Source organism: Mauremys reevesii, linkage group 5, assembly GCF_016161935.1.
Source record: "Mauremys reevesii isolate NIE-2019 linkage group 5, ASM1616193v1, whole genome shotgun sequence".
Classification (NCBI taxonomy): domain Eukaryota; kingdom Metazoa; phylum Chordata; order Testudines; family Geoemydidae; genus Mauremys; species Mauremys reevesii.
This window is the reverse complement of record NC_052627.1, coordinates 10,717,690-10,736,919: the sequence shown is the minus strand read 5'-3', so window position 1 is coordinate 10,736,919 and position 19,230 is coordinate 10,717,690. Positions and strand designations below refer to the sequence as shown.

General features: G+C 52.4%; 1 protein-coding gene across 4 annotated transcripts in view; it reads left to right on the top strand.

Moving 5' to 3' along the window:
* PRAG1 (PEAK1 related, kinase-activating pseudokinase 1) overlaps positions 1-3,999 on the top strand; it is a 42,231-nt gene extending 38,232 nt beyond the window's left edge. For all 4 annotated transcript variants that reach the window (XM_039542178.1, XM_039542176.1, XM_039542179.1 and 1 more), the window contains one exon: positions 2,660-3,999. In XM_039542178.1, the coding sequence (XP_039398112.1) occupies positions 2,660-3,700 (1,041 nt within the window). In that variant the 3' untranslated portion in view covers positions 3,701-3,999. The remainder of the gene's footprint in view (positions 1-2,659) is intronic.
* Positions 4,000-19,230: the final 15,231 nt, after the last annotated feature.

The following is a 19,230-nucleotide window of genomic DNA, read 5'->3' as shown; positions in this document are numbered from 1 at the left end:
CTGTCCTTCCTTTGTAGCTCTTTGATGCTAAAGCTCTATAGGGTCATGCGTTAATTTATAATATATCCATGGGCTAGTTTCCTTCAAACCATCCTTTAACAGCATAAATGGGCAGGCACGTCAGACCCTTTCTACTTAGAAAAGAGAGAGAAAACAATCGATTTTTAAATAGCTCTTCCCCATAGTACTCGGTCACTAGAGTTAATGCCCTGCAGAATTTGAGTTTTAAAGTATTTTGCCAGGAGCACGAAAGAACCTGAGCCCTCTAAGTCCTACTTCGTTATGTTTGCCCTCATTGTAACTTAGATGACAAAACTGATGTTGTTGTGTCCAGGTTTGCCCCCATTTTACAAGAGAGAGAAATTTGCTCCAGGGTTTGAAACCTCCTGTGCTAAGTTCCAACCCAGAGCGAATTCACGTGGCTGAAGTCTCAATAAATCCCTGCATAAAAGGGCTTACAATGGAAACGCTGAGAGGCCTGTAATTGTTGCGGAGCTAATGGATGTTGCTACGATAAACCTATTTTTCTGCAGTTATTCATGCTGTCACAATGGGAAAGTTTAAAATTAAAAAAAAAATAAGTTGAGTGTAGATTTATGTGAACTTTGACCGGGGTGGTGGGCCAGGAACTTACATAATGCTTCCCCTTTTCATTTTAGGTTGGTTCTTTTGTTCTTCACTTTGCCAATCATTCCACTGATGTTTGTTTTCTCTTTATAGTGCTCATTTTTCTTTTTGTCACGAGTATTGGCGTGAAGCTGGGCCATTGACTTGAGCTGCTTTTGTGCTGCTAGCTGCTTAGATTCGCCATCGTGCCAATACCAGAGCCTTTCGCCGGCTTTTCTGGCCACCATTTCAGTGCTTCACTAGTACGTGCAAGGCAGACGTGAAACAAGTGGTGGGAGAAGGAACAGTGAAAATAGTTTTAGGGCTTATGGGGGAGAGATGTATTTCTGACTGTAGCCCTGGAAGGCGGGAACTCCTGAGATTAATCCTGGTTTGCACACCAATGGCCAGAGAGTGGCACCTGTCCATATCTTTAGGACATAAGAACCTTTGAAAAACTGGCCTCACGTCGCTCTGTGGTCTTTAGACAGGTCACTCTGATCCCGTGTTCACTACAAAATCAATCCTGTCTGAGGACCCGGGTTCAATATAGCTAAAGCCCTGCCTCTGTTGCAAGACAAAACGGGGTTTTAAGCATGTCCGAGGAGAAGTGTGTATGTACCCAGGTGCCATGACATCACTGCGTCATCAACTTTTTAGCCTTTGTTTCCCTGTCTGTGAAATGGGGATAATGCTACATATTGCCATACCTCCGGAGTGTGCTGAGGATTAGCTGCTGTCTGTAAAGCACTAGGTATTATGATCTGTTTAGTGGCCACTAGAACAAACTGTTCATAGACCCACATTTTAAGCTGGGTATTTTGTCTCTAACTTTCCTTACAATTACTCGGTGAAGCCGTTGTGTTCTATCAGCTATGGAAACTCAGCGTGCTTTTCCCATCTCCTGTTTCTGCCCCTCTGGGCCAGCAGGCGCAAACTGGAGGTGGGTCCATCCTTTGGCCAGAAGGATGGTGAGCACAAAAGATGAGGAGGGGCAGGGAAAGCTGGGTGAATGCTCTGAACTGAAAACACGTTCTGAGCAGGGACAACAGGCTGTTGCCCATCTTCACGTTGTACGTACAGCCCTGGACTCCTGTGCCCTAAATTAGCAGGTACCACTCGAGAGAGCTCTTGGAGTCATCACAGATAGTCCTTGGAAAACATCTGCTCCATGTGCAGCGGCAGTCAAAAAAGCGAACAGAATGTGAGGAACCATTAGGAAAGGAGTAGATAAGTAAATATCTACTCCACTATATAAATATCACAATGCCACTATATAAATCCATGTTACATCCACATCTTGAGTATTGAATGCAGTTCTGGTCGCCCCATCTCAAAAAAGATTCATTAGAATTGGAAAAAGTACAGAGAAGGGGAACAAAAATGATTAGGGGTATGGAACAGCTTCTTTCTGAGGAGAGATTAGTAAGACTGGGGCTGTTCAGCTTGGAAAAGAGACAACTAGGGGAGGATATGATAGAGATCTAGAAAATCATGACTGGTGTGGAGAAAGTAAATAAGGAAGTGTTATTTACTCCTTCTCATAACACAAGAACCAGGGGTCTCCTGATTAAATTAATAGGCAGCAGGTTTAAAACATCAATCTGTGGAACTCATTGCCAGGGGAAGTTGTGAAGGCCACAAATGTAATTGAGTTAAAAAAAAGGATTAGATAAGTTCATGGAGGATAGGTTCATCAATGACTATTAGCCAAGAAGGTCAGGGATGTAACCCTTCTGGGTGTCCGTAAACCTTTGACTGCCAGATGCTGGGACTTGGCAACAGGGGAAAAGATCATGTGATAATTGCCCTGTTCTGTTCATCCCCTCTGGGGCATCTGGCATTGGCCACTGTTGGAAGACGGGATGCTGGGCTGGATGGACCCTTGGTCTGCCCCCATATGGCCGTTCTAATGTCCATATGTTATGCCCTGAAGGAACAATTTCCTGATAAGCTGGAGGCACGGCTGCTGGAGCACATTTTGCCAAGCAGTCGGAGACTGGGTGAGTGACCATCCTAACCCACCCTGTTATCGCTTGTTTTCTCTTCACAGATTTGTAAAACTCAAGAATCCAAAGCGTCTGCTTCGTACCACAGCCCCTCGGTGCCAGTTCACTTCAACATCCAGCAGGACTGTGGGCACTTTGTAGCCTCTGTACCCTTCAGCATGTTGCTCTCCTCTGACGCAGCAAAAAGCACTTCTCCTCCGGATGGCCCTGGCCTCTCCTGCTCTGCCAGCGAACGGGATTGCGTGGTTGTCATCACCCGCGAAGTGCCCCACCAAACCGCAGCCGACTTCATGAGGGATGCGGCACCTTGCCATCAAACCAAGCCGGAGGTGTACGAGCGGCGGGTGTGCTTCCTGCTCCTCCAGCTCTGCCAGGGCCTGGAGCATCTAAAGGAGCATGGCATCATACACAGAGATCTTTGTCTGGAAAACTTGCTGCTAGTTCACTGCAAGCCTCTGACTGGCTGCAGTAAAACCAAAGATGAAAAGCACTTGCCCAGGCTCATTGTGAGCAATTTTTTGAAGGCCAAGCAAAAGCTGGGTGCCGGGGACTCCAAACTGAAAAAGAGTCAGGCCCGGCTGGCCCCAGAGATTGTGTCGGCCTCTCAGTACAAAAAGGTTGATGAATTTCAAACGGGCATCCTCATCTATGAACTTCTGCACCAGCCCAACCCTTTTGAGGTGAGGGCCCATCTCAGGGAACAGGAGTACAGCCAGGACGACCTCCCCCCACTCCCCAGCCTGTCCATTTACTCCCGCGGGCTCCAGCAACTCGCTCACCTGTTGCTGGAAGCCGACCCGATCAAACGCGTCCGCATCACAGAGGCAAAACGGATCCTGCAGTGTCTGCTCTGGGGTCCCAGGAAAGATTTAACAGACCAGCCTCTTAACCACGAAGAAGCCCTCTGCGGTGCTCTCCAGAACTGGATCGACATGAAACGGGCTCTGCTGATGATGAAATTTGCAGAGAGGGCAGTGGACACTGAGCGGAGCGTTGAACTGGAGGACTGGCTCTGCTGTCAGTATTTAGCGTCTGCAGACCCAGCTTCCCTCTTTAACACACTGAAACTCCTTCAGCTTCTCTGATCTCAAAAGCATTGCAAACCGAGCAGCAGCAACAAGGAAAATGAAAGATGTTTCTAAGGCTGATGTTCACTCGCCAGTAATGGTACAAATCACTTTCACACTGATGGCAGATCGCTTACTAAGAACAGGATGCGATCTTTTTCTCCCCCGAAAAAACAAAGCAAAATCTGTGTACATTTCCGGTTAATTACATTGTTTTGAATACCGTAGACTGCAAACAAAGAAAAACGGGATGCCTGCTATTTTGGTATGGTAACTCTTTGGGCAAATAAAAACTTGTGCGTGTGTATGTTTCCTACCGAGCAGAACGAGTTTGTGTTGAATTTCATGGCAGACATGGATCCCTGTTGGAACCAAACTTTATTCCCCATAAAAGATGGAATGTTTGAGGCAATTTGCCTATTCAATGATCTCCTGTTTTGCAACCTGGTTCTCTTGCCCATGCGACCAAAATTGCAGCAGTGCAGAATGCCAGTAGAAAAGAGCCAGACTCCCTGTGTGGGTTTTCAGCTGTACTCAGGAGCAGGTAGGATTAATGTAACAGGATGGGACACTCCTCATCCCCAGCAGGGACTGGGACTAGAGAAGCTGCAGATTTTCAAAGGACCCCAACACCCAGATGTGTGTACATTTCGGAACAGTTCCTTTTACTAACCTTTTCAATCCCCCATTTCTGTAAACCAGCTTCCAGCAAGCACAGATTTGTCATACCTAGGCTAATCTTTGCATACCCCAGGGACGGAGGGACGTGCCCAGAATTTCCCAGTGTTCCCACCACCAGGTCAGGTTCATTGGGGGTAGTGATGAGGGAGTCCCATCAGCTAGGCACTGAGGTCTGGGATCTGACTACACGTTCTGAAGGGTTACCAAAATCCCAGACCAGCTTGGCTCCATCTGATACCAGAACCAAGACAAGGCCGCACGCGGCTCTTTAATCCACCTTGTGAGAGTGGGGAACCTCCGGCGATGGGCTGTTAGTGTGGATTAACTCTCAGGCTGCAAGGGGGCTCTTGCTTAATGCCAGGGAGCCTTTTAAAGTTAATGAGACTGGAACTCCACCTCCAGTGGCTTGGGAAGGTGGGGTCTTAGCCAGAATCTTACTTTCCTATGGCTCTGTTTTCACTGGCCTGAGTTTAAAAACTATTTGAATGGGCTTGGCTAGCTATAGTGACATCCCAGAGCTGCACCACCAGCCATGAGAACGGCCATACTGGGTCAGACCAAAGGTCCATCTAGCCCAGTATCTGTCTACCGACAGTGGCCATGCCAGGTGCCCCAGAGGGAGTGAACCTAACAGGCAATGATCAAGTGATCTCTCTCCTGCCGTCCATCTCCATCCTCTGACGAACAGAGGCTAGGGACACCATTCCTTACCCATCCTGGCCACTACAGACTCACCCTTGTGACTAATGCTTATATGCCTGTCTCCGCGACAACCTTCTCCTTCCACCGCCCTCTGTTTGTCTCTGGGATAGATGCTCTCTCTGTGTTATTGGCTTACTATGCTTAGTAGAGTGGTGCCCTGATTTTGGGGTCCCCCTCCAAGCCCTTCAGAGGAAGGTGAACAAAGCTATAAGGGGCCCGCCATTGGGGTCTAGGGCTGGCACTTCCTTCCTGGCACCATGGAGTAATGGGCTGGTGCCTGGCAGCAGGAGCAGCCCGAGTGGGAATGCCCAGAGTCTGAAGCGTGTTGTGCCAGCCGATGCCCTCGGAGGCTAAGCAGGGGTGTCTGTGACACTTAGGGAAATGGGGGTGCTTGGAGGAGTGTTGCATTCAGTGCTTGCTTGGAGAAGATGGGAGAACCTAGCCCCCCGTGATTCCTGCGTCAAGCCAATAATGTCTGGTTGGGCTAGAACAGATGGTATCAGTTTGAAAAGCATTTGATCTTTCAAATATCTTAAATCTACATGTAGACGAAGGGCGACCCCAAGCTAACGAAAATCCCCCCCAGCTGGCTTTGCTGGCTGCTTTTCAGCATGCTGTTCTCTGGCGGGCTCATTCAGCAGAGCTGCATGTGCCGGCACAGCAGTGAATGAACTCACCCAAGAACTGTTTGCAGCAGGAAAAATAAACTTGCTGGGCCTGGCCAAGAGCGTTACTCAGCAATGACTGCACATCCTGTCAGTGAAGAGAGTCCTTTGTAAACTAGCTGTGCCCGGAAAGAAGGAAACCCTCAAACACCTAGCGGTCCAATCTGTTCAGAGAGGAAGGTGTGGAACAATGGAATCCTCGTGCAGCCGGGCTGCAGCGTCTGTTCCATTCATTGTGGCCGGCTTGGACGTCCTCCCTCTCTTCCATGCAGCTCGGATAGGGGAGGCCACCGGGCACTGTTGGGTGCGCAGCTCTTTTGAAAATCAGAGCACCCAACAGTGCCTACTTTTAGGCTCCTATTTTTTTTTAAATCTTGGTCTTTATTTTTAGGAGTAAGCGTGTGGCTGGAGCCAAATTTACAATTCAAAAAGGCATTTGATGTTCCATGTTACAAGACCCTAACACATAAAAAGGGATAAAAATCCCAATGTTCCTGTCGTCATTTCTGGTCCTGTCATAACGAATGACCCCCAAGGAGCTGAGCCAGGTCCCTGTGGCTGTGTGTGCTGGTAGCTCAGGGAGGTGACGCTGTCCCTGGTAAGGAGGCGAAGCCAAAGGCAGACTCAGTCTGCTCAGCAACCGATAGGGAGTGAGATGCCCTTCCCTGGGTGCCCCGGGGGGAGGGGAATGATTTTGGAGCAATCTGGAGCCAGCCAGGGAAAGGGCAGGACTGGCTGCGTGGGGAGTTGGCGAGTCCCAGGCCTGCGTCCAGGGGCCTCCTGAGAACTGGCCTCTGGGGCCCTGAGAGCAAGATCCCTGAGCCTTTCCCGCTCCAAGGTAACTCCCCGTTTGTAGCATTTTGCTGGGAAAACTTTCCCCGGGCAGGCTGAATTAGCCCCCCCACCCCCCGCCGCTCTCCAAGTGAGATGAGTCACCTAGCAGCTAGCCCAGGGCTGCTGGGAGCGTGTCTGGGCACTGGGGTCGGAGACTAAGTTGGGATTTTAGTAGGGTTCTGGTTTCAGAGTGGTCGCCCTTGAGCCCTGCATCCTTTGGTGGTGATGGGAAATCGTGGGACCAGAAACAGCCTGACTCCTGAATGAAGAGGACGCCTGCCAGCAGCGATAATCAGCCCTCTGCAGGGACTGAGGAGTCCAGAGCCATCTCTAACCCTGAGGATTCATCACGGAGTTGTAAATGCATCATCTTTTAGTTAGCCAGTCAGGGAATTGTTTGGGAGACCCCTTCCTCCCTGAACTGTGTCCTCAAGCCAGGGGTAAGGGTTTGGGGATTGTATTACCTGCTGCCTACTAAACCTGCAGAGGGACTGACCCCCTTATCCCACTTGAGTCTTTGGGGCTGTACTGAACCCAGCCACCCAAGTTGCTAACTGCTGCACAGAAGATATCGTGGTCACAGGTCATCAAAGGCCCCTACAAGGTACGCCTACCAATGGGATGCTAATTTTAGGTCACATGTATTATCTGCGTGGGCACCAGTCACCCTGAGAATAGTGTTTTACCCTGTTATGTTATATTGATCTCCTGTTTAACATCATTACTGTGTGTGTTTGAGTTATTTCTTGGGATTCTCACACAATCTGGACGGTAATTGGGAGTTACCCTGGGGTTAGAATTTTCCTCCCAAGCTGCCCTGGTGACCCTGCCGGGAAGGAGCAAGGGGGTGGAGCACTGCCAAATAAATTCATATAGAAAGAAAATAAAGAAGTTACACCCTGCTGAGTGGGTGGCAGGATCCAGAAGAACCCAGGCCTGTCCATCAAAACCCATAAGAAGATTGGTATTAAAGGAGGTAACCTGGTGGAGAGGGGGCACTATGTGCTGGAAGAGATATTAAATCTTCTGCTTCAGGACTTAAGCTGATCTTTGACTATCAGAGACAGAAAGCGACCCACTTCCACCTTCTGCTGAAGCTTCTGGGGCCAGTTGTGTCAGACTAACAATATTGTGTAATTGGAATTAAGCATGGAATTAAGGTTTAATTAAATTCAGTGAAATTAATCTTATCAAATTAGGGTTAACACCCTTGGCATTCATTGTATTACAAATGTAAATGTTTAAGTACATTCTGAGATTGTATGGAACTTCTTTAGAAGGAAAACAAGATTAAGGCAATATCTGGAAGGTATGAGGAAGTTCAAAGGTCTCTTTGGAACAATAGGTATGAGGTGGATTTCCTCAGGAAATACCTTGAGGTGAGGGGAATGCAAATTCTCTCCCTCTGAAGCCAATTCTTTGATGATACACTCGGGGACAGGGGGAGAGAAAAAGAGACCCTCTGTATTAACTGCATGTGTCTGGAAACTCCAGTCCAAAGACCCCTGAACTGTATAAAAAGGAAGCTGAACAGGTTATGAGTGGGCTTGTTCTGAACTACGTGTAGGGCTGTCTGACTGTACTCTGGGGCTCGGGAGGAGTGTTTGATTCAGTGCTTTCTTCTGGGGTGCTGGAAAAACCTCACCCCCTGTCAAAAAAAACCTAACAGAATGTGAGGAGCCATTAGGAAAAGGATAGATAAGACAGAAAATATCATAATGCCACTCTATAAATCCATGGCAGGCCCACTCCAGTTCTGGCTGCCCCATCTCACAAAAGATATATTAGGATTGGAAAAGGTACAGAGAAGGGCAATAAAATAATTAGGGGGTATGGAACTGCTTCCATGTGAGGAGAGATTAAAAAGACGGGGACTATTCAGCTTGGAAAAGAGACGACTAAGGGGGGATATGATGGAGGTATATACAATCATGAATGGTGTGGAGAACGTGAATAAGGAGTGTTATTTATCCCTTCACATAACACAAGAACCAGAGGTCACCCAATGAAATTAATAGGGAGCAGGTTTAAAACATGAAGTACGACAATGCATGGTCAACCTGTGGAACTCATTGCCAGGGGATGTTGTGAAGGCCAAAACTATAACTGGGTTAAAAAAAGGACTGAGATAAGTTCATGGAGGATAGGTCCATCAGTGACTATTAGTCAAGGTGGTCAGGGGTGCAAACCTGTGCTCTGGGTGCCCCTAAATCTCTGACTGCCAGGAGCAGGGACTGGCCGGCAGGGGATGGATCACACAACAATTGCTCTGTTCGTTCCCTCTGGACCATCTGGCACTGACCAGAGTCAGAGACTGGCTACTGGGCTAGATGGCCCATTGGGCTGCCTCAGAATGGCTGTTCTGATGAGTTGAAGAACTTGTAACCAGATGGGTGCCCTAAGGCAGGGGATTAAAACTGTTCTTGTCAGAGCCTATGTGAGAGGTGGGATGTACTGTGGCAAGCTTATTGGCATGGGGGTAGGTTCTTTTGTTGTTTAATAAGTTTTCTCTGTAATGCTTTGTACTTTGACTAAAGTAGGGTCGCTTAAAAAGAGCAGTGTGGTAACTTTATATCTGGAGCAATTACATTGTGACCCATCTCTGAAGAGAAGAGAAGCTAAGCAACCTGGCTGTGCTGGGAATGACCCAGTGAAGGCAAGAGAAGTGTCCAGCCTGCGAATAGCCCAATCAGAAGGGAGACAGAGTCGTACGTCTCCACCGCAGGGAGGCACCAGCTGGGGAGTGGAAAGCCAAGAGTGGATGCCCTTACTGAGCCACTGCCAGGGAACTCCAGGAGCAGTTGCCCTGAACTGACACAAGTCATTGCCAGAGGCAAGAGGGTGGATTAGGTGGCTGGCAGGTCTGCTCCCGTCTGGCCAGTCCTATGTTCTTACGACACGTGACTGCTGCTAAAAGGGCGGCTTTAAAGAAGCACTCGCCCTTCATCTGCTGGGCCTGAGAGGCTGTCCTGTCTCATGGCTGGACTAGGGAACAGAAAGGGGCAGGGTCTCTTCTTCCCACCACATCGTTCCCGCTTGGCAGCCCAGGCCTTGCACTTCGTTGATCGGACTGATGGAGTGACCTGCCTGGCCAGAAGTGAGTCCGGGGAAGTGCCAAGGGGAAGGAAGTCACTGGACAATGCCCTCCGTCAGACCGCTGATGTGTGGCGTGATTAGCACAGAGAGCAAAGCTGCAAGTGCTTCTACACCCATTACTATGAGCAACTTACTGGTGCTGAGGCCTAGCAATAGGCAGGTGCTATTGTGCTGTCTTGGTTTGGTCCTTTTTTGGTCATTTGTCATGAACACCTTTGTCTAGGGGGTCCCTCGGGGTTCACAGTTCACTCCTTGCCATCTGTTCCTGCCCCAAGGCCTTGTCTGCACTCGGAAAGGGGGCGGGGCCGGCAGGGGTTCCCATGGGTTAGCTGGCACGTGGTCACTCGCATGGTAAATAAGCACTTTTTGCCGAGGGTAGCTGCACCCCTACACTACCCCCTGTTTGAGCCCTGCCTTGGGATCTAACTAACACCTTCTGAAAGTCTGCTCAGACAAGCTTTGCTGTAGCACGTGCTAGGCCTTGTCTGGACTAGAATAAAGGGTGGGATGTTAGCTCAGACTGTAACCCGACCGCTTACCACATGCTAAATTGTACACAGACACAGGTTGCCTCGGCTGCCTAGACTTTAATCAGCGGGATCCCAAGGCCTCCTGCCCCCCTCTAACTTGGTAGCGTCCCCCCGCCCTGCTTTGTTCTCTCTTTGCACTGGTATAAGTGCCGAGTACCCAAGGGCACACCTTTGGGTGTGCGCTGAAAGGCACGTCCATCAGTCCCCGTGCTCCGTCTCCCGGGCAAACATTGCACAATATTCCGTGCCCGGGGGGGGGGGGGTCTGATGCTCGCTGTGTTTTGAGAGCGGGTCGGGTGTTTGCTCACCGAGCCAGACCACAAGGTAATGAAACGCGGGTGGGTTATTGTTGGGAAAGGAGCTAGGTGGGGAATATTTGGCTGAGACACAAAAGCTAGAAATGTCTGGTCTGCTCCTGGCCAAAGTCCAAGCCGTCCCTGAGCGTGGAGCGGAGGGAGCCTGGCGGTGGCACGCCCTCCTGCCGTGGCTGCAGGGAAGGCAGGCAGTGCTGTTCACGCCAGTGCTTGGCAGAGTTCTGCCCAGGCCTGCAGGCCACATGGCACCTGCCCAGGACCACTCCCAGGAAGCCAGGACGTGCCCTGAGGCTCCCCTTGCGCATCTGCTGACAGGTCATCAGGTGAGGCAGGGAGCTTTGCAGCTGCCCCGCTGGGGTGCCAGCCTCCACCAGAGCCCCTCCCCATATGAAGTTCCTGATTCCCCAGGGCAGCCGGTGTCTCTCAGCTCTCTATGAGCTCCTGTGGGCAGGGACTGTCTCTGGCACAGGACAGCACAGCACAATGGGGCCCCACATGATTAACAAACAGTAACGCTGCCCCTCCTGCAGCGCTGCCTGCAGACAGGAGGGTCCTGCTTTGCACCACTAACAGCATCAGCATCCTTCATGGACCCTGCCCAGCCAAATCGGCGGCAGGAGTCTGAAAACGCCTCCTGACGGGGCGCAGGCTGTGTGCCAGTTAGGACTGAGGTGTGGGGGAACTCCTTTCCGCCCTGGCCCGCCCCCTCTTCGCCTGTATGGGCTGCCTCTCCCCAGGCCCATTGGGGCTCGCTTGGCAGAAACAGAGGGGCCCGACTCCCTGAAATCGGAGCTGTTCCCTTTCCTCGGGGGAGCCACCAACGGGACGTAGCCACCTGCATTGGTTCGGGGGAAGTGCAGGTGTTGAGGGAGCAACACACGGAGAGAGAGGTTGCAGGGAGCCCCCTTTTAATTCTCTTCTTCCACACAGACGGTTGTCTGCACAAACGATGACCCAGCTGCTCTGCCTCATTGACTGTGGTGTCGGCTGTGAGATGGTGGAAGTGCGCCACGTAGGGGGCTGCCGTCTCCTGCTCCTGCTGGAGTTTCCTCAGAGCAGCCTCAGCCATTCGAGCCCAGCACAGGCTGTGGAATGTCACCGCCATGGACTGGCGGGAACCATTCCCGTTCAATGGTATTGGGCTCTCAGTCTCCAGCAGGGGGCAGGCCCAGTCATCAGCACGTTGACGTCCAGGCTCACCGGGCACCTGGAGGCATATCAGGAACAGGAGGAGAAACAGATTCACGAAGCCCCGGAACTGCTGGCAGGACCCATGTAAACGTTCCGGTTGGGGAGCCCTATGACCCTGTTCAGGGCAGGGCACTGCAAGGCGTGCCTGAAAAGTGGCGATCGCTGCACACGGCTGGCCTACCTCTTCCTGGAGTAGCTAGTTCTCCGGGGTCAGCGGCATGACCAATCCTGCAGGACTTGGTTAACCACCTAAAGGTGGGTGGGCCATTTGGGTGAGTCTGCTGCTTCCAGCGACAGCGGCTGGGCAGCTCGATCCATTCCTCTCACGCCAGGCCCGCTCCTGGGGGTTACAATAGTCCATACGAGCTGTCAGGGCCAAGGCCTGGGCAGCCTGGCCTAAAGGTTAGGGTTGGGCACGGGTCGAGAGACCAGTTACCAGGAACCGGGCCAGGGTGGAGTGCCAGGAGATCAGAATTGAGACCCAAACCGGAGGGTGGGACCCAGGCGGCAGTGACCAAGAGTCAGGCGGAGGCAGGAGGGCAGGATCAGAAGGCAGGAACAGGCACCGTGGCAGGGTGGACTGCTCCTGCCCAGCCCCACACAGGGACTGCTTGCCCCTTGGACTGGGCCTGCTCAGCCCCATACAGGCTGGTGCAGGAAACCACTCTCAGCATTGGGCAGTCATATTTATATGGCCCCGAGAGCCAGGGCAGAGGGGTTATCACCAATCCAGCCCTTAGACTGGCAGCTATTTGTGGGAGGAGAGGAGAGGTTGCGTTAGGCCTCACCCCGGCCACATGTTGAGGGGTGGCTTTCCTCCCCCTGGCTGCCCCACACATCACTTGCCAGGGGCCTGACTGCTTGGGCTTGAACTTCCTCTGCACAGCGCCAGTGGCTTTCCGCAGTGCTGGGATGAGTCTGCAAACAGGCCCAGGCTGCCATCTGCTGGGCTATCCAGGGCTAAAGCCCGTCTGTGCCTTTCCTAAGGTGCACCCAGTGCTGCACCCGGGCTCCCTAGAGGTGGGGGGTTTGCCCCAGGACCCCCGGTGATGTCACACGCTCCTGTAGCAGATATGGCCTGGTAACAGAGCTCCTTATACACACCAGCAGATCCTTTCATGCTCTGCCTGCTATGGCTGAGGTTAGCTTTAAATAAGGTTGGTTACACGCAGCACCACCTCGCCGCTGAACGGTGTGACACAGATTCACACCCTTACCATTGAGACCGGGCGTGCAGGGTCGCAGGGCCACTCGGCTTCGGCCCGGCCACCTCTCCGTCGCAGAGCGGCAGACAAGCCAAACCGGAGTGGTGCTGCAGCTGGCTTTAGCCACTTGAATGTTGGGAGGGACGCAGTGGGGGGAGAGCTGGCAGGAGCAGCAGTTGGGGGGGGACTTGCAGTTACTGGAGGGGGCCAGCAGTGGCCCCTGATGGGAGAAGCCAGGGAAACCTGCCAAAGGGCAGTAGGTTGCTGAGGCAGCTATGGGGGGCCTGTGGGGGCTCCCTGTGGAGAAGGAGGGAGCCAGGGCCAGCGACTGCGGGGGGAGAAGGCCCGAACACCACTGATATGGGCCAGTGGAGCTTGGAAGTTGTGGGGTTAGAGTACATTGTCCCCGTTGGCTTAGGGTCCCTAGACTGGCAACCATAGCAGAGGGGAACCACCTAGAGACAAGGGGTAAACAGGGCCAGCTTTAGGCCAATACCACCAATTCCCCCAAATCAGGCCCCGCGCCCAGTGAGAATCTCTTCCCTGGCTAGAGGCGCCTTTTTAATTTTTACTCACCTGGCGGCGCTCTGGGTCTTCAGCAGCAGTTCGGAGATGGGTCCTTCGCTTGTTCGGAGTTTTTGGCGGCACTTCAGCAGCGGGTCCTTCAGTGCAGCCGAAAATCTGGAGGGAGTGAAGGACCCGCCGCCGAAGTGCCGCTGAAGACTCGGAGCACTGCCCGGTGAGTACAAGCCCCACATGTTTTTTATTTTAGGCATTTTTTTTGTCTTCCCTGCCGGGGCGCCGTCAAAACTATTTCAATTAGGCCCCGCACTTCCTAAAGCCGGCCCTGTTCCAAAGAGTAGGGCACTTGGAGCTAGGGTGAGGGTTCCTATGGGTAGGGCTTCCCGCCCTAGGGTTATGGTTCCTAAAGGTTGTGCACTTGTATCTAGGGTGGCACCTATGGGTAAGGTGCCACACCCTAGAGTTATGGTTTATATGGGTAGGTCACTTGGAGCTAGGGTTAGGGTTCCTATATGTAGCGCTTCCCGCCTTAGGGTTATGCTTCTGAGGGTAGGGTACTTGGAGCTAGGGTTAGGGTTCCTCAGGGTAGGGCACTTGGAGCTAGGGTTAGGGTTCCTATGGGTAGGACTTCCCATTCTAGGATTAGGGTTCCTAAGGGTAGGGAACTTGGAGCTCGGGTTAGGGTTCCTATTGGTAGGGCTTCCCGACCTAGGGTTATGATTCCTAAGGGTAGGACACAAGGTGCTAGTGTTAGGGTTCCTAAGGGTAAGGAACTTGGAGGCACAGTTCGCGTTCCTATGGGTAGGACTTCCAGCCCTAGGGTTAGGGTTCCTAATCATAGGGCACTTGAAGCTAGGTTTAGAGTTCCTAGGGGTAGGGCACTTGGAGCTAGGGTTAGGGTTCCTATAGGTCAGACTTCCCGCCCTATTGTTAGTGTTCCTAATGGTAGGGCACTTGGAGCTAGGGTTAGGGTTCCTATGGGTAGGGCTTCCTGCCCTAGGGTTATGGTTCCTAAGGGTAGAGCACTTGGAACTAGAGTTAGGGTACCTATGGTTAAGGTGCCACACCCTAGCGTTATGGTTCCTATGGGTAGGTCACTTGGAGGAAGGTTTAGGGTTCTTATGCGTAGCGCTTCCTGCCATAGGGTTATGGTTCTGAGAGTAGGGTACTTGGAGCTAGGGTTGGGGTTCTTATGCATAGGGCACTTGGAACTAGGGCTAGCGTTCCTATGGGTAGCACTTCCTGCCCTAGGGTTAGGATTCCTATGCGTAGGGCACTTGGAGCTAGGGTTATGATTCCTATGGGTAGGACTTCCCGCCCTAGTGTTAGGGTTCCTAAGGGTAGGCACTTGGAGCCAGAGTTAGGGTTCCTATGGGTAGGACTTCCTGCACTAGGGTTATGGTTCCTAAGGGTAGGGCACTTGGAGCTAGGGTTAGGGTTCCTAAAGGTAAGGAACTTGGAGCTAGGGTTAGGGTTCCTATGGATAGGACTTCCCGCCCTAGGGATAGGTTTCCTAATGGAAGGGCACTTGAAGCTAGGTTTAGGGTTCCTATGGGTAGGGCACTTGGAGCTAAGGTTAGGGGTCCTATGCGTAGCGCTTCCTGACGTAGGGTTATGGTTCTGAGGGTAGGGTACTTGGAGCTAGGGTTAGGGTTCCAAAGGGTAGGGCACTTGCAGATACGGTTAGGGTTCCTATGGGTAGGACTTCCCGCCCTAGGATTAGGGTTCCTATGGGTAGGGCACTTGGTTCTAGTGTTAGGGTTCCTATAGGTAGGGCACTTGGAGCTAGGGTTAGGGTTCCTATGGGTATGGCTTCCCGCCCTAGGGTTAGAGTTCCTAAGGGTAGGGCACTTGCAGCTAGGGTTAGGGTTCCTATGGGTAGGACTTCCCGCCCTAAGGTTAGGGTTCTTAAAGGTAGGGCACTTGGAGCTAGGGTTAGGGTTCATATGTGTAGGGCTTCCCACCCTAAGGTTAGTGTTCCTAGAGGTAGTGCTTCTTTCCCTAGGATTAGGGTTCCTAAGAATAGGGCACTTGGAGCTAGGGTTAGGGTTCCTAGGGGTAGGGCTTCCCGCCCTAGGGTTATGGTTCCTAAGGGTTGTGCACTTGTATCTAGGGATAGGGTACCTATGGGTAAGGTGCCATACCCTAGCGTTATGGTTCCTATGGGTAGGTCACTTGGAGCTAGGGTTAGGGTTCCTATGCGTAGCGCTACCTGCTGTAGGTTTATGCTTCTGAGGGTAGGGTACTTGGAGCTAGGGTTAGGGTTCCTAAGGGTAGGGCACTTGCAGATAGGGTTAGGGTTCCAATGGGTAGGGAACTTGCAGATAGGGTGAGGGTTCCTATGGGTAGCACACCCCGCCCTAGGGTTAGGGTTCCTATGGGTTTGGCACTTGGAGCTAGGGTGAGGGTTCCTATGGGTAGGGCTTCTCGTTCTAGGGATAGGGTTCCTAAGGGTAGCGTACTTTGAGTTAGGGTTAGGGTTCCTATGGGTACGGCGCCCCGCCTTAGGGTTAGGGTTCCTATGGGTAGGGCACTTGGATCTAGGGTTAAGGTTCCTATAGGTAGAGCTTCCCGCCCTAGGGTTAAGGTTCCTAAGGGTAGGGCACTTGGAGCTAGGGTTAGGGTTCCTAAGGGCACTTGGAGCTAGCGTTAGGGTTACTAAGGGTAAGGAACTTGGAGGTAGGGTTAGGGTTCCTATGGGGAGGACTTCCCACCCTAGGGTTAGCGTTCCTAATGGTAGGGCACTTGGAGCTAGGGTTAGGGTTCCTATGGGTAGGGCTTCCCGCCCTAAGATTATGGTTCCTAAGGGTAGGGCACCTGGAGCTAGGGTTAGAGTTCCTATGGGTAGGGCTTCCCGCCTTACGGTTAGGATTCCTAAGGGTAGGGCACTTGGAGGTAGGGTTAGTGTTCCTATATGTAGTGCTTCTCTCCCTAGGGTTATGGTTCCTAAGGGTTGTGCACTTGTATCTAGGGATAGGGTACCTATGGGTAAGGTGCCACACCCTAGCGTTATGGTTCCTATGGGTAGGTCACTTGGAGCTAGGGTTAGGGTTCCTATGCGTAGCGCTACCCGCTGTAGGTTTATGCTTCTGAGGGTAGGGTACTTGGAGCTAGGGTTAGGGTTCCTAAGGGTAGGGCACTTGCAGATAGGGTTAGGGTTCCAATGGGTAGGGAACTTGCAGATAGGGTGAGGGTTCCTATGGGTAGCACACCCCACCCTAGGGTTAGGGTTCCTATGGGTAGGGCTTCCCATCCTAAGATTATGGTTCCTAACGGTAGGGTACTTGGAGCTTGGGTTAGGGTTCCTAAGGGTAGGGCACTTGGAGCTAGGGTTAGGGTTCCTATGGGTAAGTCACCTTGGTCTAGGGTTAGGGTTCCTATTGGTAGGGCTTCGCACCCTAAGGTTAGGGTTCCTAGGGGTAGGGCACTTGGAGCTACAGTTAGGGTTCCTATGGGTAGGGCTTCCCGCCCTAGGATTAGGGTTCCTAAGCAAGGCTGACTTTAGGCCAATTCCACCAATTCCCCCGAATCGGGCCTAAGAGGGCCCCGCGCCCAGTGAGAATCTCTTCCCTGTCTAGAGGCACCTTTTTAATTTTTACTCACCTTGTGGTGCTCCGGGTCTTCAGCAGCAGTTCGGAGATGGGTCCTTCGTTTGCTCTGGGTCTTCGGCAGCACTTTGGCATCGGGTCGTTCAGTGCCGCCGAAGATCTTGAGTGAGTGAAGGACCCGTCTCCAAGGTGCCTCCGAAGACTCGGAGCACCACCCGGTGAGTACAAGCCCCACGTGTTTTTTTACGTGGTTTTTTTTTTTTGTCTTCCCTGCCGAGGCCCCGTCGAAACTGTTCGAATTGGGCCCCGCACTTCCTAAAGCTCCCCGTGGGGGTAAAACCCTGTGAGGAAGGAGGCAGTTAGGCTGACAGTAGAACTGCAGGGCTCTATTAGGCCGACAGCAGGACCAGCATAGGATGACTGGGCCGACGGCAGGACCAGCATTTGATAACTAGGCCAACGGCAGGACCCGTGCCTGGCAAACAGGCAGGACCAGCACCAGGGATGAATGGGCTGATGGCAGGACCAGCACCAGGGATGACTGGGCCGACGGCAGGACCAGCACCAGGGATGAATGGGCTGGTGGCAGGACCAGCACCAGGAGACTGGGCCAATGGCAGGACCAGCACCAGGGATGACTGGGCCGATGGCAGGACCAGCACCAGGGATGAATGGGCCGATGGCAGGACCAGCACCAGGGATGACTGGGCCGACGGCAGGACCAGCACCAGGAGACTGGGCCAACGGCAGGACCAGCACGAGGCGACGGGGCCGACGGCAGGACCAGCACCAGGGATGAATGGGCCGACGGCAGGACCAGCATGGGGAGGCTGAGTTGACGTCAGGACCAACGCTGGGCAAACAGGCCAATGTCAGGACCAGCGTGGGTCAACCGGGCCAACAGCAGGACTAGCCCCAGGCAAAGAGGCCACTGGCAGGCCCACACTCTGTGTCTATGTCTAAGTGACCAAGTGACTGATGATTTGGGTACCTCAAGTTTTGGGGCTCTGGTTTTCCAAGGGTGGGGGCTCAGCACCTCCTGAAACTCAGGCCCTTTAAAATAACTCAAGTTGGGGCCCCAAAATTGCTGCTTATTCTTGTTAATTTAGGCCTTAACTCTAGCATGACACGTGGGGACTTGGAGCCACCTGTGCCAGACAGCTAAGGAGTCCTCTAGCTCCTGTCAAAATGCACACGCAGGTGGAGGGCTGGGGCTGGAATGCACATGAGCACATGTGTAACGGGACTGAGGTGGGGTGAGCGAGTGTCAGGAATGGGGCGTTACTGAGGTACGGGGGAGGGACACAGATCTAGCTCGGCCCTGGCTGGCTGGGCTCCACAGGCATCATGGCAAGGAGGATCTGAAGGTTGAATCTGATCATGAGAAACCCATGAACCATCAACAGCCTTCACTTGCCCCAGACTGGCTTTACTGTACTTCATGCAGTATATGTAACACCGGGTACATGGCAGTAGAAAGCTTTGGTTTAGCTACATGTAAGCAGGGGCTGAATGAGCTCTCCCCTGACCTCTAGTGATGAGCTGAGGGACAAGACTTCAGGAACGGCCCATGTTTGAATAGAGACACTGCCTATGCGCGCAGCATGATGGGGCTGCTTTGCCAAAGGGATCACTTTTGGCCGGTGTTTGGTTACGAGTCACTTGAGTGTAGGGGTAATGAAATGTTGTTGTCCTTACTGTCTGAGTAAAGGGGGACAGAACTGTACTTAACCTGTCCTGATTGAAGGGATCACCCTGACTTGAATATCGCTCACTAAGCAGGATGCCAAATGCCAGTAAAGGAAAGAGAAGGTAGGAACAACAGATGTTCCTGTCTGGTGATGTGGGCTTTGACTTAAGGAATCCAGGACACCTTTTGATTCTCTCCTCTCTACTGTTTAAAGACAGCTGAGTAGGTTCAACTGAGATTCCTTGTTTTGTTCAGTGATCACTAGAGCTGAAATCACTGACAACCAGGTGCTGAACCTCAGACCTGCTATTGGACGGTGTTGCAGTGAAAGAGACTGTGCAGCCTGCAGTAGCAGTGTGGTTCCCCGCTGCCCTCTGAAATCTCTGAGAGTGGGGTTAAGTGGTGGAACCTCAGAATGTAATGTTGCAGCAGAGACACTGTGGTGGCAGAGGGTGGCAGCAGAGAGCCTGGTGGCAGAGGGATGACCGCAGCAGAGCAACCCAGAGTGCGTGGCCAACGGCTGCAGAGTTTAACAACAGTGGCAGCTCCGTGAACCAGTTGCAGTGGTGA